Here is a 26,507-nt window from a genome sequence, read left to right on the forward strand (position 1 = left end):
AATAGTAGGACTATTGTACAAAAGCTAGAGTGAATATTGGCATCACGCCTGCTGATTATCCACGGGACTGGCTTCTTGAACGACTGTTTTCTCCACCTGCTTCTCCTCTTGTGACGCCAAGTTTCGAGGGAGATGCTCCGCTGATGCAACGCGTGACCGCATGGACGTCGTATACCCCTGTGACAATTGACCAAACATCGCCATCTCACCCAAATCAGGCTGACTCAATGAGCGACCTACCGCACTTGCCACTGCCTGCTCATGCTGAGCATCAAAAGCAGGACGCGTGATCTCCATAGGTGGAAAGACTGCATCTGAACCAAAGTGCTCACGCACCAAGGTCGTCACGTCAATGAGTGCCAGTCGAGCATTGTTGACGGCATGAGCGCCTGCTTGAAAGGGCATCCTTGGCATGTGAAGAATTGGTTTGCCACGAGACTTGTCGACACCAAATGTAGAGACGAGTGCAATGAGCACACAAAAGACGGCAAGCAAGATTTGCAAGGCGAGAAAGACGGCAACGGGGACGAGTCTTGCTTTTGTTCCAATGATGGTGCGCGTTTCTTGTTCACTGAGTGAGTTGGTTGCTTCAAAGACGCTCGCAGATTGGCCTAGGATAGTCTGACTGACGGCCAATGCGACGAATGCCGCGAAATCTGCCGATGAATTTGCCTTGACAGCCGCGGCCGTCACGCCGAGTGAGATTTGATCAGCACCGTAGGATTGAGCAATAGCTCCATGTAGCGCATGCGTAGTACTTTGATTGGCAAGCACAGCTGAACCTTGCAAGAGCTCATAGATTGGCGGCGCCGCTGTGCCCGAGGGTTTTGACGAGAATTGCAAGTTGTAGACAGACACTTCACATGCCAGTACAGTACAGGATTGTGGCAAGCCAACGTAAATACCGGTGTTGAAATTGGCAACATCAACGAAATCGCTGGTGGACAAATTGGCGAATGAAGGGGCATAGGCTTTGAAGCAACCAGACCCACCAAGACTAAATGGATTCGTTACGCGCGTACCATTGAGCATTGCCGTTTCGAAGATTTGGTTGCTGAAGAGTAGACCGCTGAAGCCAGCATACGTACTTGGGCATGTGAACCTGGCATAGCCGCTTGAGACGGCTTGACGAGGACAGGAACCCGTGATGACCTGGCATGTGGTAGACACGCCGACCGTCTGTGCAACGTAGGAGATGTTGGGTGATGTGATTGCCGGTCGCAAGTAGGCCATTGCACCATCATTGGCGATGACATGAAGACTGGAGGTGTTGGTTGTGGTGGCAAAGGTCTCGATAGGGTCAAAGAGATAGCCATTGCTGCCGAATACACAGCTATCGTCGACAAATCCGTTGAATGACACGGAGCGCGAGTTGGAGTCTGGGTCAAAACAAGCTGAGCGCAATGTCCGAGAGTAAGGATGCAATGGTCCTGTAGCGTTGCTTGACGAGACCAGTGTCGCAGAGCTCAGGGTCTTATGCACCCAAACCTGTTATTAGCGGGACTCTGGAGCACATGAGGCATACGTCAGCCACCTGAATAGCCAGCGTTAAGAGCATTGTTGTACTAAAGACACCGATTGTCCATTTGAGGATTGGTCTTGTCCGCTCGGTGACAGTCTTGCGTTGTAGTCCATACCCAGAGGGGTGCATCTGGAAGGGCGATGCAAACACGAGGAACTCAAAGATGACATAGAGAGAGCCGCCGCTGCACATCTTCATCATGAGTGCAAACTGGTCTGCCGTTGGGAGATCAGCAAAGCGCGCTTGTTTCTCGAGGTTGATCCAGAGCTGTGCCAGGCGATACGCAAAGAGCATCATGATAACGGACGAGAGCATTGACATGATGGTGGATGTAATGGTGCCAATGAAGAGGGGTACGTTTGCAGATATGGTCGAGTACAAGTCTAGCAGCGTCAGTTCAAGCACTGGAGATGTGAGGAGACGTACATCCTTCGCCAATCCGATCGAGATACCTGAAGAGAACATAGTAGAAGGCTGCAGCGAGCGACGAGGTAGGTGCTACAACAAGCAATGTGAGTAACGCAATCTGTGGTGCGACTGCGTAATGCTGAGTGGTCGAGAAGCGCTTGCCAGTGTGCGCAGGTGGTTCATTGGACTGGGCGCGCTGCTCGTCCTGATGACCAGACTGGGAGGGAGCATGATACGGTGCTGCTGCAAAACGCTGTGGAAAGGCAGACGGGCTAGGCCGCTCGAGTGTAGGAAGCTGAGTGGAGTTGGACAAGAGAGAGGCATAGTGCGCTGTCGACATGGATCCAAAGGAAGAAGAAGTAGCAGCGCTATGCAAATGCGGTAGAGGGAGTAGGAGAGAGTCCTGCTGGATCCTCAGCACACAACCAGACCGTGCCCTCCTTCTGCTGCTCTTCTGTCAAGGAGTCAACTCTGGAGAGCACAAGAGCCTCAATGACCGCTGTGTCGAGCACTTCCCACAATGTTCAACGTGAGGCAGACAACCATGAAGACAACACCGTAGATACCCAGTGCCGCTGCACCATACCGTGTATACCGCCGCTGCTTCTCGCTCTGTGACCACACCGCACTCTCGCCATCACCCTCTGTGTCTCTTTCCGCTTGCTCATCCGATGCAACATTGAGATAGTCCTCTGAATCGCCTGTGATGCGCCAGTAGAAAAGTCCTGGTAGGATGAAGCTGATGGCAGTGGAACCAGTCGCGCCGACATACGATAAGACCACCTCCAGACTAGACACGGCAAAAGCAACCATGTACGTGGCGATTAAAATGAATGTGGTGAGTAACGTCCATCTCAAGTCACTAATATGCTCTTCTTGTGCTTCAGGCTCCTGTCGCATACCACGCAGATTGACAGAACTCGAATGACGCGAGATGGTCCGTGAGACGGGTAGTTTCTCATTCAGCAAGTGCATCGCTCGTCCAGCACTCACAATAATCTTGTCGAGACTTGCACGACACGGATGAGCTTGTAGCGGGTAGCTGAATAGGATAAGCACCACAATCGCTGTTCTGCCAATGTTTGCAGAGATGGAGTTTGGGTACATGCTGACAATGTTACCATTGACCTTGTCGCCATACGAGAGGTAGCCAGTGATGGCAACAAGCAGGTATACTGCCCAAGATCCGCCAATGGAAGTGGCAACAACACCGTTGATTTGCCTCTGGGATGTGTCTTCAATCTCATTGACGATACTCAAGATGTTCTGATGGCATGTAAAGGCGAAAACTGTGGCTATTAGCAAGACCAACGCGAAGGGAAACCATACCAAAGACTGGCAGCGCATTGAGAAACTTGACAAAGCCCTTCCACTCAAAGAGCTTAACGAGGCCCCGGTCGGGCAGCGTGTCGCCAGTGATCCAGTGTCCAACAACGAGAAGTACCAGGTAGCCAATTGCAAACAGAGAGACAACAGAAGTATATTTGAGAGAGTCAAGCCTGCGCAAAAAGGAGAGCGGTACAATGATGATCATGAAAACAGTGAGCCAGAACCGCCTGTCCATGAGAAAGTCGCTGTCTTTAGCGCTCGGCACTGCAGCATGTATGATTTGCGGCATCAAATTGCTGATAATGATGAGATAGCTGACGGCCACGCCAAAGGTCTTGAGAGCAATGGCAAGATCAAAAAAGATGGCAGCAGATGGGTAGGTCCGCCTTGATAGTTGGAAGAAACTCGCTCTACCATCCTCCACATACTTTGCGCATCGTGTCAGCAAGTACAGACCAAAGCCAGACGTCATGCCCGCAAAGGTGATGACCAGAATGCCGCCAAAGATGCCAAGTGTCGCCATCGCATGGGGCATCGCCAAGACACCTGCGCCGATGATGGTATTCTGTCATTAGCATTGCCCTCAACTAGGCCTTCAGAGGCATACGGCTAGGTTAATGAATGAAGAGCTGAAAGACGCTGAGCCGACATGTTTGCGGATATCAGAGGGCATGGCACAGTCGCCTGTCGCTTCCAGAAGTAACGGTCGGGTGGCTTCAGAGTCGTCGGAAGGCATGAAGCAGGGCCTGTCGGCAGTAATTGAGGAGGTCAGGAACTCGGATATTCAACAGGGGTATGTGAAGTCCAATGTGACCTTTGGAAAGCTAACGATGCGGCCGGGCGTCTATAGATCAGGAGTCGTGTGTCGCTTGTATTTGTCGGCTGTCGCTTTGTGTTCATTTCGACATCCAGCAGCAGAATTCGAAACGAGCAACAGCAGCCTGAGCACTGACCACTAATTTGCACTAACACACCGTTGCTGCCATAGCCGCAATCTGAAATGATGCTCTCTCGCTGTACATGCAGAAGTACGCTCTCTACTCAATCAATCAGGGCCTATGCCACAAACACAGCTCCTGGTCCAGGTGTTCCTGCCATTTTCAATCGCCACCACAAGCAGATTCAGCGTGCTCGCAGTGTAGCAGACCCCGTCGCCAGCAGAGAAGCAGACTACATTAAGGATGAGATTGCCAATCGTACGATTGACCGCATGCTCTTCTTGAAGCGCGATTTTGCACATCTAGTCGATCTTGGTGCTGGTACAGGCCACTTGCTGCGTGCGCTTACCAAAGATACAGAAGACGCAAAACTCTTGCGGAGTCGGATACAGAAGCTTACTATGACTGATTTGTCTATGCCAATGCTCAAGCGTGATGTTATGCCTGCTGAGGGTATGACGGTCGAACGTACTTATGTCGACGAAGAATCATTGCCATTTCCCGATAAATCGCTTGATGCGGTCGTCTCGAATCTCTCTATGCATTGGATCAATGACTTACCTTCTACACTCCTCCAAATCAAAGGCTGCCTCAAGCCTGATGGAGCCTTCATTGGCAGTTTATTTGGTGGCGACACGTTGTTTGAGCTACGCACAGCATTACAGCTGGCAGAACTCGAACGATCCGGCGGTATTTCCCCACGCGTGTCTCCCATGACGGATGTCAAGGATGTAGGCTCACTCTTGAATAAAGCCGGCTTCAAGCTCACCACCGTTGATGTGGATGACATTGTTGTCGAGTACCCTGATATTTTTGCACTTATGCAAGATTTACAAGCGATGGGTGAGACGAATGCAATCTTGCAGCGCAGACAGGGTCCCATTTCACGAGACTTACTCATGGCAGCTGATGCCATCTATCGCTCCCTCCATGCCGAACGCAATGCAACCGGTCAGATTGTTGGTCGTGGGATTCCAGCGACGTTCAGGGTCATCTACATGATTGGATGGGCGCCTGGAGCGGGTCAAAGTGCACCGAGTGCAAGGGGCAGCGCGGATACCAGTCTGAAGGATACATTAGCGAGCATGAAGGAGCATTAGACATACAGAAGCAGTATAGAAGCTCTGCTAAGCAGACATACTTCCCAAAAGTCTTCTGTCTTCTGTCCCATCTGGTGCGCCTCCCTGCGCCGCATCTCTCGGTTTTTTAATTTTTCTGCTGGGACGAAGAGCACGATCAAAGCTAGCAGCAGCTGGAACAGCCGCCATGGTCTCTGCAAAGAAGCAGGCCTTTCTAGACCGCAAGAAGACACTCAAGGAAGCAGGCGGGCAAGATGGAGACGAAGCAGTCAAGCCAGAAATTATTGTGCGGCCGAGCAAGAAGCGTACCCAGACGGAGGTTGCTGAGACTGCGCATGAGCCTGCTGAGCGGACAGTCAAGAAGCGCAAAGTCCATGTGAAAGAGGCACCCGACGCCAACAACAAGAATGCGACGCTCTTTGTGCGCAATTTGAGCTTCAAAACAACGCAGGAACAGCTTGAAGCGTTCTTCTCGGCAGTCTCGCCTGTGAAACATACAGTCATCATTACGAACCCAGAGACCAGTGTGTCTCTTGGCTATGGTTTTGTTTCGTTTGCCACAGCGGAAGATGCGGCACTTGCCAAGTCAGAGCTGAGTATGGCGCCGCTTGACGATCGTCTCGTCAAGATTGACTTTGCTGAGAAGCGTGCCCGAAAGGATGAAGCAGAGGCAGAGAAGAAGCAGGCTACAAAGCAAGCACGGCTGGACGCCACCAAGGAATCTCACCAAGCAGAGCTCATCTTGAGAAATCTGTCCTTCAAGGTGCGTGACCCTGTTCAGCTTCGACGTGTCTTTGAGAAGTTTGGCGGCATCAAAGATGTGCGTATTCCGAGAGGACCTGGTGCCAAGATGCGAGGCTTTGGGTTCGTGGTGTTCAAGAAGCGTGAGCATGCCGCAAAAGCAATCGAGGCGCTTAATGGCATTGATCTCGAAGGAAGGCCCATTGCTGTGGATTGGTCCGTTAAGAAGGAAGAATCTGAAGAGGCGACTGCCGAGGATGAAGATGAAGACGAAGCACAGAGCGACGAGAATGAAGACGAGGATGAAGATGAAGATGATGAAGAGGCTTATGATGAAGTTGAAGAGGGCGAGAAGAACGCTGGAGAGGGCTCAAAGGACTCTGAAGAGGATTCTGAGGAAAACTCGGACGAAGAATCAGACACACCCGACCAACGCTCCTCGACACTCTTTGTTCGCAATCTTCTCTTTGAAACTACGGAGACTGAGATTTACACATTCTTCAAGCAATTTGGACCTCTTCGTTATGCACGCATCGTCATGGATCACTTCACTGGCCGTTCTCGCGGTACTGCGTTTGTTGCATTTGTTCACGTTGCAGATGCACAAGCCTGCCTCGCACTCTACCGCACCTTGCCCAAGAATGTCACGCACGACGCCACCTCACTTCTTCTCTCTGAAGAGCGCAAGGAAGGCACTCTCGGGCGATTTGTCCTCGGTGGCCGGCTTCTCGACATCAACGAAGCACTCTCGAGAGATGATGCTGCTCAGCAGGTTGACAAGCATGATGCTGCCAAGCGTGCGGAAAAGGGTAAAGGTGTCGACAAGCGCAACTTGTTTCTGCTCAACGAAGGCCGAATTGGTGGTAGTCATCCACTGTTGCCACTGCTGTCCGAACAGGATCAATCCATGCGTAGTGCATCCTTTACACAGCGAAAATCGCTCGTGGCGAGAAATCCAGGACTGCACTTGTCGTTGACGCGATTGTCGGTTCGCAATCTACCAAGACATATTGGCGACAAGGAACTCAAGTACCTTGCGCGACAGTCGATTGTTGGTTTTGGACAGGATGTCAAAGCTGGTCTTCGTGAATCACTCACAAAGGAAGAATTGGCACGCGACTCTAGCAAGTCATCAGCAACGGGCGTTGTGAAGCAAGCGAAAGTGGTCTTGGAAAAGGATGGTAGTCGTTCTCGTGGGTATGGGTTCATCAGTTTTGCATCGCATCGATTTGCTCTTATGGGATTGCGATGGCTCAATGCACGGCAGATTGGGAGTAAGCTTGATTTGGTCAAGATGAAGAATGCGCAGCCTATGGATCCTGGTCGAGATGTCAGCCAGGATGATCGGAAGCGCAGACTCATTGTTGAATTCGCCATTGAGAATGTCGGCGTTGTGAAGCGCAGACAGGAGAAGGAGAAGATGCACAAGGAGAAGGCATTGTCTGCAAAGGACCTCAAAGCACAGCAGGAGCGTCAACGCGCAGAAGAAGTGGAGGATGAACGCAGACGGAAACGTGCTGGCAACAAGCCAAGTGCTCTCGATGCTGAAGCTGCAGCGCAAGCGAAAATGGGCAAAATCATCAGCAAGAAGCGTCAAATGAAGCGAGGCAAGCGTCAAGCATAGGCTCAGTATTTTGACCTGTCGTTGTCGCACATATTTAGCATCTATAGCTTTTTCGCTGCTTCAGCGGCAACTCTCGCCGGACCAACCTTCCATCCGCGCTTGACTAGCGCCTTGACAATGCCAGGTGTAATGGCAATCGTGATGGGCACACGCACAAAGATGAAGATTGCTTTGTGAATGCCGTAGGCAATCGCTGCTTCTGTCCAAATAGACGCTGGTTTGACACCATGCTTCTGCACTTCTTTGTGAACAGCCTCCGTCACAACTCCTGGCTCGTCATCTTGTACATCCGTCACGCTAGATTTAGGCGCCCAGCCAGTCCAATCGCGCACTACAGCAAAGGCCTTGTCTTCAAGCGCGCCAATGCGATCTGTGCCGAGCGCATGCACGAGACCAAAGGCGACGGCATAGTCCACGAGGGAAATACCCAGATAGACCACAATCGCCGCTCTGCCATACTTGCGCGAGAGCTCCTTTAGCTTGCCGGAGAGCGACGTTGCTGGCTGTTCTGGCTTTGTGCCAGTGGCGCCTGAGGTGTTGAAGCGGCGGCCAACGTGCTGTAATCGCTGTAATCTCGGTGGTCTTGCTGCGGAGAGGGAGATCCTTGGTGGTGCATGGAATATACCAGTGACGGGCCGCCGGAAGGCTCTGCTTGCCATGCCCAGGGAAGCCATGGATAGAGCTTTGCTGGAGTCTTTGGCCATGACGCTTTCTCTTGGCCTCGTCGTCTTCCACGAGATGGAACGCACATCGCTCAAGGATCGCAGCGATCACTGTGATCGTCGAAGAAGACCAATATGCCAATGAGGGAGGATGCGGGTGCTATATATGTAGTATGCTCATGCTAGATAATGTCCCGTGCTGCACCGCGCGCAAAGTCCATAACGCGCCAGCCGTGCGTCACTGGGTTGTTGAGTTCATCCTTGAGGCGGGTAAAGATGGCAACGTAAGTGACGGCCTGAACATGGTCTTCGCGACCGGCAACAACTTCTCCCTTCAAATTCTTGAAGAGGTGAATCTCTTGTGTGCGGAAGGAGACAATGAATACTGGAATGTCGTTGGGCGGTACCACCTTGTATTGTGCAATATCAACGTTTCGCAAGTCGACAATCCTGCCGTCTGAGACAAGCTTCTGTTCAGTGACTTGCTTGGATGTGGCTGTATGTACCGACAGGGGTGCCTCCGAGAGCCAATTCGCCAAAGTAACCGTATCATTCTTGATGTACGCCTCGCAAATCTCTGGCAGAATGTAGTCTCGCAGTGAGTTAAGCCAAGGCTCGACCTGGAAGCCAGGGTCAATCTCCTTCATCAGCCGAATCACTCTCGCAGACTCGTTTTCTGCCGTGAACTTGCCCCAAATTTCTGCAACGCGGTCTGTGATTTCTCGTGTTGAGCTGACAATCGGATTCTCTGACTCGACGTATGAGGTCTTGAAGCGGTTGAGACCCGCAAAGACGGATGAGGTTTCCTTGTACGCCTTCCAGCTTTCCTTCCATTGCGAATCCTTGTGGATCACCACGCCAGTTTGCTCATCATTCTCCTCAATAGCACGATGCCGCGGCTTCATGGCATCGATTTTTGCTTGCTTCTCCCGCGCTCGCTGCCGGCTTTCCTTTGTTGAGAAACCACCATAACGTGATGACTGGCCATCGTCAATAGTGTCGGAGATGCTCTTGTACGCCTCACTCTCGCGAATTGGCTTTGTCGTCTTGTCGAGAATGTCTGCCGTCGCTGCTACACTTTTGCGTGTCACTTGTCCAACGGGAGAGTCCCATGCCTTTGCAACACCACTCCCCAGTACCTGGCCAGTCTTTCTGATGGCCTTGCCAGTTACACCTGCTGCACCTGCACCGCGCTTTTGCGCCGCCTCAAAGGCCTCTCTCGCCTTTTTGTATGCTTCAGATTCGCCTGCTTTCTCAGCCTCGCCCTGTAGCGCTTTCACTGAATCTTGCAGCTCTTGTGACTTTTTCAGTTCTTGCTTGAATGTGTCCACAAAGACACGGAAGGGACTATTGGGCGATGGCGGCGGAGAAGGGTCGCCTCGAAGACGATGTGCAGTCGCAGAAAATTGTCGGGCGACAGGCCTTTGCAGCCGTACTATTCTGAGCATCCTATATGTGGCCCAGCCCTGTCCTAAGGTGCTCTTGGCTTGTTTGTGTGGCCGTGCAATGCCAGCCGAGCACTGATACAGCGTCTTACTTTGTATGCTGCTCGTCTTTGTGCGTGTGCTGCAGCTCGTCGACGTCGCCAGAAATTTTGAACATCACGTGAGAGGAATTGCCTGCACCCACCCTGAGCTTGTGCCTATGGCTGAAACTTGCTCACTCAGATGTCAGCACGTCCGGGGCCAAAGCTGAGAATCTCGGGGATCCCTAGGTGCCTTGAACTGACCGAGCTGTTCACTAGACTTGCTAAATAAGCTATCGACTGTTGCCCCAACGGCAAGCTTGTCTCAAGATGATGCTTTGACTGTGTGTGCTTCTGATGGCCCGGTCCTCGACCTTGCAGTCGGTCTGGGCAGCTAAACGCATGGTCACTCTGCCAAGCTGATCTTCAAAGATATTCTGCAGTTGAGATTCGCCTACCTTTGGTGTTGCTACACCACGTTACCTCTTGTAGCCATGGCTTGACGAACATGATTGAAAAAGAAATTGAGCTCAAGAAACGAGGCTTTTTCGTTGAGGTCATTTGCGTCTTGTAGACAGTTGTTAAGCGCATAGACAACTGTCAAAGCGGTAGGACAAAGCCACATCTTGCGTTGTTCAGAATCTGGAGATCTATGCAACCTGGTCGCCGGTAAGACGACCTGATAGACGCCTTTCACATGCTCGGTGCTCTCCTGGTCGATGGAACATCACGTTGTGCAGTATCTATGTTTTCTTCGAGGCCTGGTTGGGCCCCGACCAAGCGCAACCTCCAGTCAGCAAGCGCGACTCGAGATTGGCAAGCAGGCCGTTTGCATCTCTCGCCACGGAGTACGACGTGCTCCAACGGCTGTCTAAGCGTTGGCTAAGGGCTATTTAAGACCCACCTGCTCGCTCCAGTTTTGCATCCTCGTTCGCTCTTTGTTGCCATCCAGGCTCGCTGCTGATCTCGAGATCTGCTCAGCATTGCGTTATCATCATGCTGTCGCGCTGGTCGTGTCTCCTCCTCGCTTTCCAAAGCTCTGCTTCTGCTCTTGTCGCAAGAGACCATCATCCTGTTCCTGACATTTCCAATTTCGCTCTCGAGAAAGAACACTCGGTGGATGTCCAACACACTTTATGGCACAACCATTCTGCCTCACACACGCTTGAGCCCGCTCCTCCTCAAGAGACACAGACTGTCGCATCTACACCATCTGTGCAAAGTTCGCCGCAAGCTACCTTGACCCCTGGTGTCACCATGGTCAAAGTCATTGATATTGTGGCCACTGCTCAAGCTGCCCCTGTCGCCGTCACTGTGATGCAGCCAGTTCGCGTTGTTCAAGAGCCTGCTCTTTCTTTGGACGATGATATGACTCTCCCTTTGAAGCCGCCTCAGCAAACTGCCGCAGTAGACTCCTCCTATTCAGACAAGCACAAGAGTCACGGCAAGAACAAGAATCATGGCAAGAATGGCTCTCGCGGCAAGCACTGGAAGCATGGCAAGAATGGACACCACGGCATTGACAAGTACGGTGCTCCTGATCGTACTACTTGGAACGAGGACAACATCTTCACGGACTACACGCAGTACATCCCAGACACTGGCGTCACTCGCTACTACGATTTGACTGTGGACGAGGCCAACTTGGCTCCAGATGGCGTCGACGCTCCTTTCATGCAAGTATTCAACGGCCAATTTCCCGGACCCTTGATTGAGGCGGATTGGGGCGACCACATTGAAGTTCGCGTGCACAACCATCTTCGCAATAACGGCACCTCCATCCACTGGCACGGCTTCATCCACACAAACAACACACAAAACGATGGAGTCAATGGCGTCACCCAGTGCCCTATTCCTCCACTGTCTTCTCTCACCTATCGGTTCCGCGCGCAACGCTACGGCACCAGCTGGGTACGTGCTATAAGCCAAATGACCTCGAGCTAATCTACAGTATCACAGCCACACAAGTGTGCAGTATGGCAATGGACTTTATGGTCCTATATTGATTCGCGGCCCCTCTTCTGCCAACTGGGACGTGGATCTTGGCACTGTCAATATTGGAGATTGGTACCACAAGTCGCAATTTGAGCTTGTCCAGGACTTCTTCGTCAGCGGGCCTCCTACAGGTACGTCTATCAAGTGGTGCTCTCCATGCTAACTTTCAACAGCAAGTGCGACCGTGTTCAATGGCCAGGGTGTATTCAACGACAACGGCACGCTTCGTGGCTCTTACTACGACATCACAAAAGAACTCAAGTTCCGGCCTGGTAGGAAGCATCTGCTCCGCCTCATCAACTCTGCCTCAGATGCCAAATACGAGATCTCACTCGACGAACACACCATGACCGTTGTCTCTTTGGACTGGATTCCCGTTCGCCCATTCAAAACAAAGACGCTCTTCTTGTCCATTGGCCAGCGTGCTGAAGTCATCATCAAGGCAACAGAAGACCCTCGCAAGTCTTACTGGTTTCGTGCAGATACGACCGCTTTGGGAATGAATCGTGGGACCACTTGTGGCGACAAGAATTTGTCCGCAAATCAATCCAAGGCCATTATTTCTTACGTGGGTGCTGATGGCTCTGATCCCGATTCAACGCCGTGGACGTACACACCTCACTGTTCGGATGTTGCAATGAATAATGCCAAGCCCGTCGTTGCACTGACTCTCCCTCCTCCAATCTTCAGGCAGAATCATTCACTGGATCCCATCAAGCCTAATGCCACTGGTGACATCGTCTTCAATGTCGACAACTCGTCGCTGTATCTCAACTGGAACAAACCTACTCTGAATCTGATCAACGATGGTTTCACTCAATTCCCAAGGCAGTACAACGTCTATCAGCTGAACGGCACAGATCGCGACTCTGTCATTGTCGTGCTGCAAGACAACACAGGCATCCCGCATCCTATTCACCTGCACGGCCACGACATGTCTATTGCTGCGCTTGGTAACGGTACTTGGAACGGGACCATCAATTTCGACAATCCACCTCGACGCGACACTGTTCAAGTCGAAGGAGGAGGCCATCTCGTCATGCACTTTGCATTGGACAATCCGGGGACTTGGTTATGGCACTGCCACATTGCCTTCCACGTCAGTGCAGGTCTGGGAGCGCAATTTGTCGAGCGTATACAGGATATCAATACGGTGGAGAATGTCACGCAGACGTACCAGACATGCTCGCAGTGGCAGGCCTGGACAGATTTCAACTTGGTGCTGCAGACGGATTCTGGGGTGTAGCTCATTTGAGATGACTGCATGAACATCGGCATTGCTTGCATAGACGTCTGCATTCAAGGCATATAATAGACGCCTAGAGCCCAGGTAGATTTATGTTGGCCACTTCCATCATCCTTGTCGCGAAAATCCTGTCAATGCCATCTGAATTTTCGCCAGAATGCACAACTTTGCAAGTCCTTCTCCATGCCGGCGAACTAGCACTCAATTGGTTTTTGGCTTCAGATCGCCCATCGTCATCCAGAGGGCTGGGTGGCGAGGGGGGACTGTGTCTCCGAGACCAAGTCTGGGTTCGCTGCAATTGAGCGCGTCGATTCCTCGACCGAGTTGGGTGTGCTCAAATACGTTGCAAGCTCCGGAGCAGATGGGCCAACATCTGACTGCAGATCTCGTGTACGCGTCAGAGACGATGCACGAGTGGCATGTTGCTTTCAACTTGCTCCTGCCACAATTCAGAAGGACTTTTGTACTTGCGTAGAACTGGTTTGATCATGGCCCCCAGGCGTTTGGAGCGAGCGAACGAGGCCATGATCATGTCTCGGTTCGCTCTCGTTTCTGGCGTGTCTCGGTCCGCTCTCGTCTCTGGTATGAGACAAAGCACGCCTTCAAATTGGCCACTCTACTCGCACAACACACAAAAATGCCCCGAACGAAGTGGAACCTGAAGGGCCTAGGAGGTTTGCACGATCTCGTACGGCATCGCAGAATGCATCCTATGCCTTTGTATCAACTTCATGCGCTTTACCGGCACAAACCAAGCCAGCAGCAAAACCCGCCGAATCAAGACAAAAACAACATTGGCGAGATCGAAATAGACCGTCACGGAGACCGTCAAGGCATCGCAAGATGTAACTCCCGCACTTCTTTCAGCGGCACGTGATGAGATTGTTGCTCTGGAAGCAAAGTTAAGGCGTGATATCGAGGCTATCATGCGAGAGCACAATCTCAAGACCGCTGCGATGCTCGCATTCAAATTAGGCCATAATCATGTCCCGATCACCTGTCGTTTCTGGCATGAGACAGAGCACGCCTCCAAATTGGCCAGCCCAGGCCGCACCTTTAAGCTGCGTCTCCATGTTTAGCTGGCGCATGAGCAAGTCAGCCGCGTATTTCGGGCATTTGGGTTGAGGCCCATTGAGTAGCACGAACCAGTTGTCGCGGCCCAGCTGACGAGCTGATGCCCGAATGTCGCGTCGTCGACTTGGGACGACTTTCCACGGTGCCACAGGTGTTGGGTTCTCCACCCAGTCTTGGCCACTAGCGGACGGAGTTCTGCCAGAGTTCAAAGACTCCAAGACACAAACCGCGGGCAGTGGACTCGAAGGGGGTGTGGCTGCGATCAACACACTTGTGACAGGTGTTGAAACCACTGGAGGGTCAGCACTAATGTTGTTCTCCTGGCAGATCGCCGTCTCCATCCGTGACTTTGATGCAAGCATCGCAGCAGTCTTGAGGTTGTGCTCTCGCATGATAGCCTCGAGATCACCCGTTAACTTTGCTTCCAGAGCAACAATCTCATCACGTGCCGCAGAAGTCCGTCCGGTAGTGGTGTGGCCATGACTGGGTGGAGAACCCAACACCTGTGGCACCTTGGAAAGTCGTCCCAAGTCGAAGACGCGACATTCGGGCATCAGCTCGTCAGCTGGGCCGCGACAACTGGTTCGTGCTACTCAATGGGCCTCAACCCAAATGCCCGAAATACGCGGCTGACTTTCTCATGCGCCAGCTAAACATGGAGACGCAGCTTAAAGGTGCGGCCTGGGCTGGCCAATTTGAAGGCGTGCTTTGTCTCATGCCAGAGACGAGAGCGGAGGACGGACATGCTGGCAGATGGATTGCGCATATGCGCGGCAGCAATGATCAGCTCATGGTCGATAGAGGAAGAAGGCACAGGGATGAGCCCGATCGCTCCTGCCCGGCATGCAAGCCAACCGACGATGTTGTGGAGACTCTGCAGCATGTACTGCTCGAATGCTGCGACCACAAAGCTCGACTGGCGGACATACGGCTGCGTTGGTCTCACATGAGCGTTGCTGACATGCAAATCATTGTCGACCCGCCAAAAGGAAATGTCTTCATGTCGCGCATTGCCAACGCTGTCATCAGTAAAGTCATTGGGCGCCACTTGGGGATACCCTAGCTTTGTCTTCTGTGACCAGCCGAGTGCCTTATGGCACTATGCGTTGTCCGGCGTGGAGAGTTGGAGCACCTTGTGCAGGTGGATGCTCTGTTTTGCTTCCTTCATAGTGGAGGACAGTAGTTGAGCTGAGCACGACGTAGCTTTTTTATATGAGCTAAAACCTATCACTCCAACATCAGGAGCTCCTTTGAGCTGTGACGTTCACTTGCGTCATTGGTGTTTAGTATAATTGCCCAGCCGTCCTCTGAGGTCCTCCCCGCTCTTTTCATCCTGCTGCAGTTGAGAGCATACACACTACTGCCCAGGTTGGCATCTGCTTGAGGATCACGTGATGTCACAGCAATTCACGCCTGGTCACCCTGAAGATGAGGCAAGTTTGAGCGCGTTCCTCCATGCGTAAAGCACATTCTCCTAATGCCAGCACGCTGAGGCATCTATATTGGCAGCCTGGGGTCTTGAGAGTATCGCAGAGCTCGCCTCGAGAGTGAGTGGGTAGGACGTGTCAGGCAGCTCGAGTCGAGACTCCTGCCAAGAAAAGCTGAAGAGCAGAGCTTACGCATAAGAACGCTTGAAGCGTGCCAAGATGAAGATTTTTCGGGGCTCAGCAAATGCTGGCATCAATCATGCGCAAAGGAGTGCGGCGTCTCTGACTGAGATCCCGCTTCTGCTCCACACGTTCTGTGTAGCAAGTCACGCTTTCGCATCGCAGCACATCATGCCAGGCGTCTCAAAGGTCTAGATGGCGTAAACACAGATGCAGGCATGCTGCTCGATTCGTGTTGTCCGCTTCAAGCCCCTGCATGCTGCTAGATTTCGAGATCTTTGCGCCTTTTGGCCCCTGACCTTTTTACTTGCCGTCTCAGAATGGGCTTATGACAGCTCATATCTTCATTGGATTGTAAACATGTCATTTCATCGTCGTCACGCTTCGTGCGGGGTTGATACCAATCACGAAGATGGACACGGGCAACATATCTGTCTGCATTTGCGCCTACGAGACCTTCAGGGAGTATCGGCCTAGGTCGGCCTTGTTCTAGGCTGTGCACGACAAACAAGATGTCTGCATTGTCCGACTCTACAACATCGGGTCGCTGCGGCAGTGCTTTTTGTTCTATTTTCGTCCACTTGATGCCATGCATCTTGTTGCTGGTGCCGTATAAGCAGTTGGAAGAGGCCGACCCCTTCTTTCTCCAAACAAAATTTCCAACAAGACATCCGCTCTGTTTCTCATTTTCAGAGAAGTGCACTGAGATATATCACAACTTTCCAGATCACTGCGAAACCAGAGATGATGATGCGTCTTTGGAACAAGAAGCTGAAGCTTGCTACGCTTCTCAGCTGCACTGTTGGCTTCATCGTTGTGGAAGGAAATGAGTCGGAAGTCCAGAAACGTCAGTTGCTCAGCATCGGGGGCAGCTCATCCATCGGACAAGCCTTGAACAACATCCTCAAGGACGTTCCTGTGATTTATCTTGGACCTCCTTCCAACGGAATCCCCACCAAAACTGTCAACCAGCCAGTCCAGATCAAGCCACCAGTTTCGGTACGAATCCCGTCGGTTGCAGACTTATTTCGCTCGACCCGTGGAAAGTTTGGCGTCGCATACTGTAAGCATCCGTCTTCTGATCATATTACTTGCTGACCCTTGTAGCCAAGGCACCTGACACGCCCAACCGCAGAATTTGGCGAGATGGGTTGGATATCAAGACCGACTACACAAACAATGTTCCAGAAACTGGCAGGGTCGTCAAGTACACGCTCCATGTCAGCGAATCAACGAATCTGGCTCCAGCGGGTGTCAATGCCCCATTCATGAAAGTCTTCAACGGACAATTCCCAGGACCCCTAATTGAGGCCAACTGGGGTGATGAAATTGAAGTGCTCGTCATCAACCACTTGGCAGTCCAGGGTACTTCAATTCACTGGCATGGCTTTGTACAAACTGACCGCAATCGCTTCGATGGCGTCAACGGAGTAAGCCAGTGCCCTATTCCGCCAAACAGCCAAATGCTGTACAAGATACGAGCTGAACGCTACGGAACGACCTGGGTACGCCGCTCACAAGATGACTGACGCGCTAACGTCAGTACCACAGTCACACTAGTGTGCAATACGGCGACGGCTTATATGGGCCGATCGTCATCCATGGTCCTACTTCTGCCGACTGGGACGTAGACCTTGGCCCGTTGATCCTAGGAGATGCATATGACGAAAGTCAAGACGAACTTGTTAAGAAATTCTTCAAGCAAGGACCTCAAGCTGCTTCTGCAACCTTGTTCAATGGACGTGGCGTTCGAAGTGATAGCGGTAATCTTCGTGGCTCATTCTACGAGATCACACAGAAGGTCAAGTTCAAACGAGGATACCGATATCTTCTGAGATTGATCAACGCGTCAGTCGACCAAAAGTTCCAAGTCAGTCTGGACAACCACACAATGACCGTGGTTGCATTTGACTTTGTTCCAGTCGAACCATATGAAGTCGAGACGGCCTTGTTGTCGATCGGCCAAAGAATGGATGTCGTCATCACGGCGACAGGGGTCGACGATATGTCATACTGGTTCAGGGCAGATACATCAGATATGGCGACAGATCGTGGGACGACATGTGGCGACCTGAATTTGTCCAAAGAACAGTCGAAGGCCATCGTTCGTTACGTACAGGCAGACTCTTCTGACCCAACAACACAACCGCACACCTACACACCACACTGTTCTGATGAGATAAATTCCGACAAGGTCGTCCCGATGGTACCTCTGACACTCCCTGCTCCTGCTCAGGATCAAATCTACAAGATCGCATTCAAATTGGTGGTCAATGCTTCCGGTGATATCAACTTCCTCGCAGACAACTCCTCATTGTTTCTTGACTGGTCGCATCCATCTCTTGGCTTTGTCTACGATCGAATCACCGAATTTCCCCGACCATTCAATGTGTACGAGCTGAAAGGCGAACCTACCGACACGGTGTTGATTGTCCTGCAAGACACAACTGGAATACCACACCCAATCCATCTACATGGTCACGATATGTCTATTGCTGCACTTGGAACTGGCACCTGGGATGGCAATTTCGACCTGGACAACCCACCACGCCGAGATACGGTTCAGATGGATGCTGGGGGACATTTGGCTATGCACTTCCGTCTCGACAACCCAGGTCTTTGGCTTTTCCACTGCCATATCGCATTTCATGTAAGTTCTGGGTTTGGCGCTCAATTTGCGGAGCAAGCCAAGGACATTGATGCAGGCTTCGACGAGCTCGAAGAGCAGGGCGCTTTCCGAAAGCTGTGTGCTGTGTGGGACAAGTGGAAGCAATACAATTCTATCGTCCAAATCGATTCTGGTGTGTAAGGTAGCCTTACGTACTACCCCCACGACTTGAAGTATTCCTATTCAGACAGTATGCCGCCCATGACTATCAGATCTTTACCAGCGCTGCAATTTACGGTGATAGTCCAAGTGGAAGCTTGAAGGTCGGGTGTCAGGGGCCCACGACCCGTCGAGTCATCGACCACGCACGACCTCTCAACATGGCTCAAGCGTTGAACCGAGATGACTGGTGGCATTGCTCGCATCATTTTGCAGCGATCTGCGGGAATGCAAGGCGTGCTCGAAGCGTCTCACGACCTGGTACTACTAAAGAGTGCAGGGGCTGCCGCCGCGCCAGTGTCTTTCTTGGGTTGAATAATTGACGCAGAGGGAATTTCAGAGGGCCTATTAGGGATCAAACGTGTTTGCATTTCTGGCTCTACAGTTGGCAGGTTTGAAGTCGATTGACTGATTGCCTGCTTGGTACTGGAGGTCCATGCTCTACACATTTGTTGAGCTTTGGATCGGGCAAACAGATGCGATGGCTGCTACGGAGTCACTGTCGTATCCCGTTGGTTGACGCCCAATGATTTCAATGCTCGGCAGAATCAGCTTTCTCAACCCGGTTTGGCAACGATGCTGGCTAATTGAGGCGATGACGCTTCATCCAGAGACTTGCAGCTGGTTCAATGTTTCTCGCTGCTTGTCCAATTTTAGTGTCCACAGCCTCGCGATCTGTGCACCCTCGACACGCATCGCTTGACGTATCTTGAGAAATGACGAGTGCGCATGACTACGTGATGGGTATGCTCGATGATTGTGTGGTCGTATGCGACCTTCTATTCTTGAAGCTTCGTTGCTGCGGGCCCATTGCCCCAACGGCTTCCTCGGCGAAGCATAGCGGGCGCTATGGAAAGCTTAAAAATGGCTCTCTTTTCTCACATCTGCCCAGAACAAGTTTTTCTCGATGTCTATCCACTGCTCTAGTGGTTTGCTCTTGTATCTCATCAATCTGCTCCTTGTTTTGGCGACCAATTCTCTCGGTGGCGAGCGTCACAGCGAGGACCACATCACGCAGCAAAGCACGGCTCTGAAACCATTTCCTGTTGTCCTCTCGCAATCATCCAGCCGCGATGTCAAGGTGAAACCCACTATTGCGAAGCGTCTTTCTCTGCGGCCTCGTGGGCTGCAACCGGCTGCTCAGAAACAGAATCTCGCCAAACGTGAAGCCACGAAAATGGTCATGGTTGTTGATCTTGGTCTTCCAGCACCCGGTGCATCCAATCCAGTACGTACAAAGGGCCAGATTGTCAGCGATGACCCAGAAGCGACTGTCTCTGTCCCAGATGTAACTCAAATCCAAGATGATGCTACACCTACGCCTCAAACCTTTAGCAACACTCACCGAAGAAGGCCAATTTTCAACACTCCGGACCGTTCCATCTACAAGAATTGGTCAATCAACTCTGACTATCTCTCCCATGTCCCCGACACAGGCGTCACTCGACACTATGAGCTCACCGTGGACGAGATTACCCTTGCGCCGGACGGTGTCGACGCTCCTTTCATGCAAGTGTTCAATGGCCAATTCCCAGGACCTCTGATTGAAGCAAACTTTGGCGACTGGATAGAAATTCGCGTTACCAACAAGCTTCTCAATAACGGTACATCTATTCATTGGCACGGCTTCGTCCAGACAAACAACACGCAGAACGATGGCGTCAATGGTGTCACACAGTGCCCAATTCCGCCTTCCGGCGCAGAATTGGTATATCGCATACGTGCCGAGCGATATGGAACATCTTGGGTAAGTCAAACTCGTTCGAGCAAACAAGGCTAATGACCCAGTATCACAGCCACACGAGCGTGCAGTACGGCAATGGTCTCTATGGACCCATCGTCGTGCATGGCCCAACATCAGCTGACTGGGACTTTGACATGGGCACACTCCTTATTGGAGACTGGTACAACCAGTCTCAATTTGACCTCATCAATCGCTTCTTTCAATCTGGTCCGGCTACCGCATCTTCCACAGTGTTCAATGGGCAGGGCGTACGATTGCAAGCAAACGGCACCACTACCGGCCATTACTACGACATCACAAACAAGCGACGCTTCCAGCGTGGTGGTCGATACCTCCTGCGCCTCATCAATTCTGCTTCTGACGCAAAGTACCAGGTCTCACTCGACAACCACACCATGACGGTAATTTCCGTGGACTTCATTCCCATCAAGCCATTCGAGACACGAACAGCCTTCTTGAGCATTGGACAGCGCATGGATGTCATCTTCACTGCTACTGGTGGCTCAACTGCATCCTACTGGTTCCGTGCTGATACGACCGCCCTGAATGGCACGTTGAATCGCGGGACGACATGCGGCGATCAGAATGACAGTGCACTCCAATCAAAAGCCATCGTGCGCTACATTCGAGCCAGCAATAACACTGAACCCACAAGCAATCCGCACACGTACTCACCGCACTGTTCAGACCTTGCCAGTGATCACAGTGTTGTACCTGTTTTACCACTACGACTGCCACCCCCTACCAATACACAAAACATCGTCATTGACCCAATCGTGGCGAATTCTTCGGGCGACATCGTCTTTAGGCTCGACAACTCGTCACTCTACCTCAATTTGAACTTTCCAACTCTGAAGCTCATCAATGATGGATTCAAGACTTTCCCCAGGCAGTACAACGTGTACATCCTCAACGGCACTTGGCAAGACTCGACCATGATTGTGCTACAAGACAACACTGGCATCCCTCATCCCATTCACCTGCATGGTCACGACATGTCTGTTGCGGCGCTTGGTAACGGTACTTGGAATGGAACCATCAATTTCAACAATCCACCTCGACGCGACACTGTTCAAATGGAAGGAGGAGGCCATCTCGTCATGCACTTTGCGTTGGACAACCCGGGAACTTGGCTATGGCACTGTCACATCGCATTCCACGTCAGTGCGGGTCTCGGAGCGCAATTTGTCGAGCGTATGCAAGATATCAATACGGTGGAGAATGTCACGCAGACGTATCAGACGTGCTCGCAATGGCAGGCCTGGACAAATTTCAACCTAGTCATGCAAACGGACTCTGGTGTGTAGGTGATTTTTCGGTTCATCAGGCATGGCACATAAGCATAGAAAGTCGTAGCGTATCATTTTTGTATATCTACTGTGACAAACGTGCTGCCAGGCCTTGACGCGCTCACGGCGAAGAGACCAGGAACCCATCTGAATAGTCTTGTGTCTTCTTCCAAGGTTTTCAGGGGTCTGCGGTCTAGTAGCATTGGACAACTCCACGGACTGGTCACTCAGGGCAGAGTCGATTGCATACTTCAAAGTCGTTGCCTCTCAAAGCAAAAGCAGAGGGCAAGGCAAACTCCTTCAGCTCATGGAATTCATACGTAAAGTGCTTCTCCACGGAAGTGTCGTCCAAGATCGTTCATCGACGCTAGACTCTATGCTCATCCAAGCTTTGGGATGAAGACTGGCACTTCCTTTTTGTACTTCTGCCAAGCAGGACCATACTTCTTGTCTGCCTTATCTTCGAGCATAGGCACACCGGATACGTAGCGTGTCAGGAAGGTGACGAAGAGGGGAGACACAAAGCCGAGAGCGCCGACATAGGAGGGGTACACGGTCGTGCTAGCAAGCGCAGACAATGCTAAGATGGACGTGCCGGTCCACAGTGAGCTTTCACCAAAGTAGTTTGGGTGTCGTGAAAGAGACCACAAACCTTCATTGATGAATTCTTCAGAGTGCTTCTTCTCTTCCTTGCGTTGGCGCCAGTCAGACTTTTGACGATCAGCAGTCACCTCAAAGCCCATGCCTGCCACCCAGACGGCCATACCCACATAATCAAGCAGTCCCAATGCTGGCATAGCGCGTTTCGGTACTGCGTTCGCGAGCAACACGGGTGCCGAGACAAGTGTCACCCAAACAGCTTGTGCCATGAACGCGCCGAAGAATTTGGCTGGATTAGGCTTGATCTCATCAAAACGTGAGTCCTTGCCGTCCTTCTTGATTCTTGCAAAGAGGAAAGAACCGAGGCGGATTGCCCAAATGGCTACCATGCCAGATAAGATGAGCTTGCGCGCGCCAAAGTCAGCTAGTCCAGGTACTGGTGGAGTAGGCAGACTGTGTACGCGTGCATAGCTGAGGGAACGAAGCCAAGGCATGTAAAGACTGATGCCTGTCGCTGCGAGGAAGGTTGCCGAGCCGGACAAGTCATAGTACTTTTCGGATTGCGCGAGGATGGATGGTACAGCGACGGCTGCTTGGATACCAAAGATGGTGAGCACGGCAGGTACGAGGGTCGAGAGCGCCGGGTTTTTGAAGGAGAGCATAGAGTGCAGCGGCATACGGTAGGTGTCGAGTAATGTAGAGCTGTTGCGATTGTGGTGTCCTGGCTGAATGACGGCATCTCTCAGCTGCATACTTTGATGATGTCAGCAGCAACTAGTCACATCTACAGCCCGGCAGCAAATCTCCGTAACCACTTGTTTGTCTACGTTGGAGCTGCTACTGCTGTATTCAATGCTCTTCATAAGTCAGCACAAGAGGACCATCATTTGACAAGTTGATCAGGCATCCTGGCGCGAACAATCAGGACAGGGGCATAGCTCAAAGTGCGAAACCCATACAAATAAGAATCAAAAGAATGCTATCAAGATGACTACGCTATGCACAGTCGTACCTATGAAGTGGAAATTCGACGACCCTTGCGCTCGTCTTGTGTACCAAGCTCAGGCATCGTCCGTCGTCGGAGAGAGCGAATCCTCACCATCTCATCCATCTCCGCTTGCAGGAAGTCGTCCACCTCAACCAAAGCTTTACTCTTTCGTTTGAACTTGAGAATAGCTCCCGCATCAGCCACACGTGGGCAACGGATAAGTTCCAAGACTTGGAGCTTGGGTGCATTCTTCAAGAGCCTGCCCACCGACCAGTCGGTGATGCCCTCGCAAGCGTTGAGGGAAAGACGCTCAATAGCCTCACCGCGGTACTCGCTGATGGCGCAAACAGCTTCATCACCAACATTGCAACCAGCAACGCCGAGCGTTTCAATTTGTGTGAGACGAGCAATCTCAAAGATACTTCGGTCGGTGACACGGTGAGAACGTGCAACACGACCGACGTTGAGGTATTGTAGACCGCGACAGGCACGAGCAATGGTGAGAATGCCAGCATCTCCCACCAATTCGCATGCGCGCAGATCAAGGATCTTGAGGCGTGGGCAACGTCGTGCTACCTGAGCAAGAAATTGATCATCTGCAATGGCGCAACCAGGCAAGGCCAGCTTGGTGAGTTGTCCATGAGAGCCAAGCAGACTTGCCGGAGGAAGGAGCTGCGGGCAAACGTAGAATTCGAGTGCCGTGAGGCGCGTGTGTTTGAGCTTGTTGAGCTGCTCTTGCTCCACAGATGTCTTGTGGATGAGCAAGTCTCGGCAGCCATCCTGGTGTGCCATGTCGGATGCAAGATAACGATCGAGACTATCGGGTGAGTTGAGTTCTACTCGACGAGACAGAGCGCGCCGTGCAGCGTCGTGAAAGAGGCTGTTCACAGTCAAGCACGCAAACATGGCGCCTCGGCAGCGTTTTGCTTCAGTATTCCAGTCCACAGGCACAGCCTGTCCCTTGGCGTTGAGTGTGATGCTGCGCGTCTTGTCTCGTGTTGCACCAGCGCGTGTGTTGATGCTGGATGTAGCCACACAGCACTGATCGTCAAGACGCTGCATGATCTGTTCGACTATCTCTGGCAGGTTCAGAGCAAGTTGTACAGCAGGCGTTGGCTGGACATGAATACCAGCGGTGGATAGAATAAGTGAATCGAGTTCACTTCCCCTGCATCGGTCAAAAAAAGACGACGAAGCAATGACGGGTGAAGGCCCAGTCGCGAGCGCCTCCTTGGGTGTCGGTCTAACGCGCAGCGCATAGGTAGGTGTAGGCGGTGCTTGCAAGCCCGTTTCTGCAAATTTGTGTTCTGTACACTCCTTGACTTCGATCTCAAGCGCATTTGGCGCCTCCTTGGGCTTGCGCTGAGCGTCATGCTGGCCCATCTTTTGCTTCCGGGGCTACTCATGGTGCGGTTGCTAGAGAACCAGGAACTCAGCCGACGAACTGCAGGCATCTTGTCACTGGAGCTATTTGAAGGGCGGCCAGATGTGCTTCCGCTTGCTTGCATCGCCATACGCGGAATAGCAGCGACATCTGCCGTGGTAGTGATGTCGCCTTCTTCTTCATAGCCAAACGAGAAGCTCATACTCGCACCGTTTCCAAACAAACGACAAGCAGAGAGGGTTATGTAACGACAGAGGTAACAGGGAAAGAGCGATGGAGAGACGATGAGCTTTCAAGATGGCGCTTGCTCGTCTTTTGAACAGATGCGCTCCGGGCACCGCACTCGGCAGCTCGCGCTGAAAGAGCGAGTCAGTGCCAGCCCCATGTCATGTAGGCAGTTACAGCGGCTGACCAGCAGCGTGCACTGTTTCCCAACGCCAAAAGTGTTTCAGAGGACAAGCAAGGCAAAGTGTTAGTGGTTGTTCGGGTAGCGTGAGTCTTGCTTGAGACAGTTCGAGGCCGCATTTAGCAAAGATGGCTGCCAAACTCGGGGCGGACGCTTTCAGATGGGCACCGGTTCCTGGCCAACTTTAAGAGTTGCGCGAGTCTCTGATGAGCATGCTTTCGTCATGCTATGGACTAAATTGGGCTGATTACCTCCAAACATGCCGCTCGTAGCATCGCCAAAACGGCTCGACAGCGGCTCTTCTCACCGTATCTCGCAGCCAGAAGGCAGATACCCCGGTCTCCTCGTGTGAGCAGCCGTAGTTGTCTGACGGACACTCCGCCTTCATGGTCAAACGCATCCAAGTACGAGGTAGAACTGGTATCTACCTGCACGACTAGGCGAGTGACGGGATCATGCGAGGTCGGACCATCATAGCTAGACATCTCTGATCTTGATCGTGTCTTTGACCATGACGCTTTGACTGTATGCCCTCACCTTGCTGTCCATTTGATTGGGTTATCGGGCATTTGAGACAGAAACGGTGTTGACGTGCCCAGCAGATGCTGCTTTCGGCCGTGGAACAAATGGATTCATTCAGATGGTGCACACCTTCTCCTGGCAATTCTCATCACCACCGCAGCTGGAGAATTGACCGAGATGATTATATAGACGTCTGGATGAATTGGGCTAGTAGAGATGGTTCGGCCCGGCAGAAGACTATATTGAATTAGTGTCGCTACATTGTCGTGCACGCAATAAAGCTGGTTGACGACCATAAGCAATACGCTCGGTTCGACGCGGGAGACAAGACAGATGGTACAATCTAGCGAACATCCAGCTCTGTGCCGGTATTCAAAGGTGACTAGTTTCCATACAGAGATGCAGGGCATGAAACACTACACTTTGACAGGAGGGTCCCCTCTTTCTGGCGTCGGACACGTCATGGACTCGACTTCCAGGATGGTCTTTCAAGAGACCTTTGTGCATCGCATCCGAGACTTGTTCCAGCTCTTGGGGCCCCCTTTCCTGATGAGGTAGTACTAGACAAAATGCAATTGCCGTGACAGCTGGCCTACAGGTCTCGGTCTGCTCGTTATGAAGTCGATGAATCATGAGTCACACAACGGCACATCAACCAGGCTACCTGAAACAGATAGCAGAGGTCCAAGCTATAGAAAGTCAGCCAGAATATCGGAAGACGCCGCCTTCACCAACCATGGTGATACCTCGTGGGTGGTATCGGTATGCAAGGATTGACTCTTGACATAAACAGCTCGAGAGACGAGCTTCGCGGTCCAATTGAAATAAGCGAATTGCGAATTCTACAGTTTGTACTCCTACCCGTAGCATCGTGTCGCTGTGATACTGCATGACGCGTGAAGTCCAAACAACGTCTAGATTTGGGGTTGAGCGGTGAGCACCGTGGCCGTGGGTCGGCGAAGCTTAATCCAAGAAGTTCCGGAGGTCTCACCGAAACCCGCGCACGGAGCCTAGCCCTGCAGCTGGGACACTCGCTGCATTCTCGAGAAACTCTTAA

The 26,507-nt window shown here is 51.9% G+C and overlaps 12 protein-coding genes across 12 annotated transcripts; 5 read left to right on the forward strand and 7 right to left on the reverse strand.

The window, feature by feature from the left end:
• Positions 1 to 42: 42 nt before the first annotated feature.
• Positions 43 to 2,270, reverse strand: BCR37DRAFT_392539 (uncharacterized protein; the record flags this gene model as incomplete). The annotated part of the gene is made up of 3 exons (XM_040871172.1): positions 43 to 1,488; positions 1,526 to 1,905; positions 1,949 to 2,270. The coding sequence occupies 3 exons, from the start codon at positions 2,268 to 2,270 to the stop codon at positions 43 to 45; spliced, it is 2,148 nt and encodes a 715-aa protein (XP_040725777.1).
• A 149-nt stretch (positions 2,271 to 2,419) lies between these two features.
• On the reverse strand, positions 2,420 to 3,932 carry BCR37DRAFT_346691 (amino acid transporter; the record flags this gene model as incomplete). The annotated part of the gene is made up of 3 exons (XM_040867712.1): positions 2,420 to 3,219; positions 3,260 to 3,824; positions 3,867 to 3,932. 3 exons carry the CDS (start codon positions 3,930 to 3,932, stop codon positions 2,420 to 2,422), a joined length of 1,431 nt encoding a protein of 476 aa, XP_040725778.1.
• A 655-nt stretch (positions 3,933 to 4,587) lies between these two features.
• Positions 4,588 to 5,367, forward strand: BCR37DRAFT_379193 (S-adenosyl-L-methionine-dependent methyltransferase). Its single transcript, XM_040869205.1, has one exon. The coding sequence runs from the start codon at positions 4,599 to 4,601 to the stop codon at positions 5,295 to 5,297; it is 699 nt and encodes a 232-aa protein (XP_040725779.1). The 5' UTR covers positions 4,588 to 4,598; the 3' UTR covers positions 5,298 to 5,367.
• Positions 5,368 to 5,380: 13 nt separating this feature from the next.
• Positions 5,381 to 7,755, forward strand: BCR37DRAFT_298340 (uncharacterized protein). The gene has a single exon (XM_040866898.1). The coding sequence runs from the start codon at positions 5,464 to 5,466 to the stop codon at positions 7,639 to 7,641; it is 2,178 nt and encodes a 725-aa protein (XP_040725780.1). The 5' UTR covers positions 5,381 to 5,463; the 3' UTR covers positions 7,642 to 7,755.
• On the reverse strand, positions 7,695 to 8,120 carry BCR37DRAFT_341363 (uncharacterized protein; the record flags this gene model as incomplete). The annotated part of the gene is made up of 1 exon (XM_040867396.1): positions 7,695 to 8,120. A coding segment is annotated over one exon (426 nt), but the record flags the coding sequence as incomplete, so codon positions are not given.
• Positions 8,121 to 8,303: 183 nt separating this feature from the next.
• BCR37DRAFT_298342 (uncharacterized protein) lies at positions 8,304 to 9,867 on the reverse strand. Its single transcript, XM_040866899.1, has one exon. It carries the CDS (start codon positions 9,749 to 9,751, stop codon positions 8,486 to 8,488), a length of 1,266 nt encoding a protein of 421 aa, XP_040725782.1. The 5' UTR covers positions 9,752 to 9,867; the 3' UTR covers positions 8,304 to 8,485.
• A 1,269-nt stretch (positions 9,868 to 11,136) lies between these two features.
• Positions 11,137 to 13,009, forward strand: BCR37DRAFT_346497 (multicopper oxidase-domain-containing protein; the record flags this gene model as incomplete). Its single annotated transcript, XM_040867694.1, has 3 exons — positions 11,137 to 11,679; positions 11,720 to 11,894; positions 11,937 to 13,009. The coding sequence occupies 3 exons, from the start codon at positions 11,137 to 11,139 to the stop codon at positions 13,007 to 13,009; spliced, it is 1,791 nt and encodes a 596-aa protein (XP_040725783.1).
• A 198-nt stretch (positions 13,010 to 13,207) lies between these two features.
• BCR37DRAFT_298738 (uncharacterized protein) lies at positions 13,208 to 14,856 on the reverse strand. The gene is made up of 2 exons (XM_040866902.1): positions 14,037 to 14,856; positions 13,208 to 13,609 (listed from the first exon to the last, which is right to left on the reverse strand). Exons 1-2 carry the CDS (start codon positions 14,635 to 14,637, stop codon positions 13,407 to 13,409), a joined length of 804 nt encoding a protein of 267 aa, XP_040725784.1. The 5' UTR covers positions 14,638 to 14,856; the 3' UTR covers positions 13,208 to 13,406.
• A 1,445-nt stretch (positions 14,857 to 16,301) lies between these two features.
• On the forward strand, positions 16,302 to 18,589 carry BCR37DRAFT_298482 (multicopper oxidase-domain-containing protein). The gene is made up of 3 exons (XM_040866901.1): positions 16,302 to 16,753; positions 16,798 to 17,195; positions 17,234 to 18,589. Exons 1-3 carry the CDS (start codon positions 16,435 to 16,437, stop codon positions 18,497 to 18,499), a joined length of 1,983 nt encoding a protein of 660 aa, XP_040725785.1. The 5' UTR covers positions 16,302 to 16,434; the 3' UTR covers positions 18,500 to 18,589.
• A 1,111-nt stretch (positions 18,590 to 19,700) lies between these two features.
• On the forward strand, positions 19,701 to 21,568 carry BCR37DRAFT_346443 (Cupredoxin; the record flags this gene model as incomplete). Its single annotated transcript, XM_040867688.1, has 2 exons — positions 19,701 to 20,264; positions 20,306 to 21,568. 2 exons carry the CDS (start codon positions 19,701 to 19,703, stop codon positions 21,566 to 21,568), a joined length of 1,827 nt encoding a protein of 608 aa, XP_040725786.1.
• Positions 21,517 to 22,870, reverse strand: BCR37DRAFT_379204 (uncharacterized protein). Its single transcript, XM_040869206.1, has one exon. The coding sequence runs from the start codon at positions 22,825 to 22,827 to the stop codon at positions 21,931 to 21,933; it is 897 nt and encodes a 298-aa protein (XP_040725787.1). The 5' UTR covers positions 22,828 to 22,870; the 3' UTR covers positions 21,517 to 21,930.
• A 235-nt stretch (positions 22,871 to 23,105) lies between these two features.
• Positions 23,106 to 25,002, reverse strand: BCR37DRAFT_379206 (uncharacterized protein). The gene is made up of 2 exons (XM_040869207.1): positions 24,584 to 25,002; positions 23,106 to 24,536 (listed from the first exon to the last, which is right to left on the reverse strand). Exons 1-2 carry the CDS (start codon positions 24,722 to 24,724, stop codon positions 23,163 to 23,165), a joined length of 1,515 nt encoding a protein of 504 aa, XP_040725788.1. The 5' UTR covers positions 24,725 to 25,002; the 3' UTR covers positions 23,106 to 23,162.
• Positions 25,003 to 26,507: the final 1,505 nt, after the last annotated feature.

This window comes from Protomyces lactucae-debilis (assembly GCF_002105105.1).
Source record: "Protomyces lactucae-debilis strain 12-1054 chromosome Unknown BCR37scaffold_8, whole genome shotgun sequence".
Classification (NCBI taxonomy): domain Eukaryota; kingdom Fungi; phylum Ascomycota; class Taphrinomycetes; order Taphrinales; family Protomycetaceae; genus Protomyces; species Protomyces lactucae-debilis.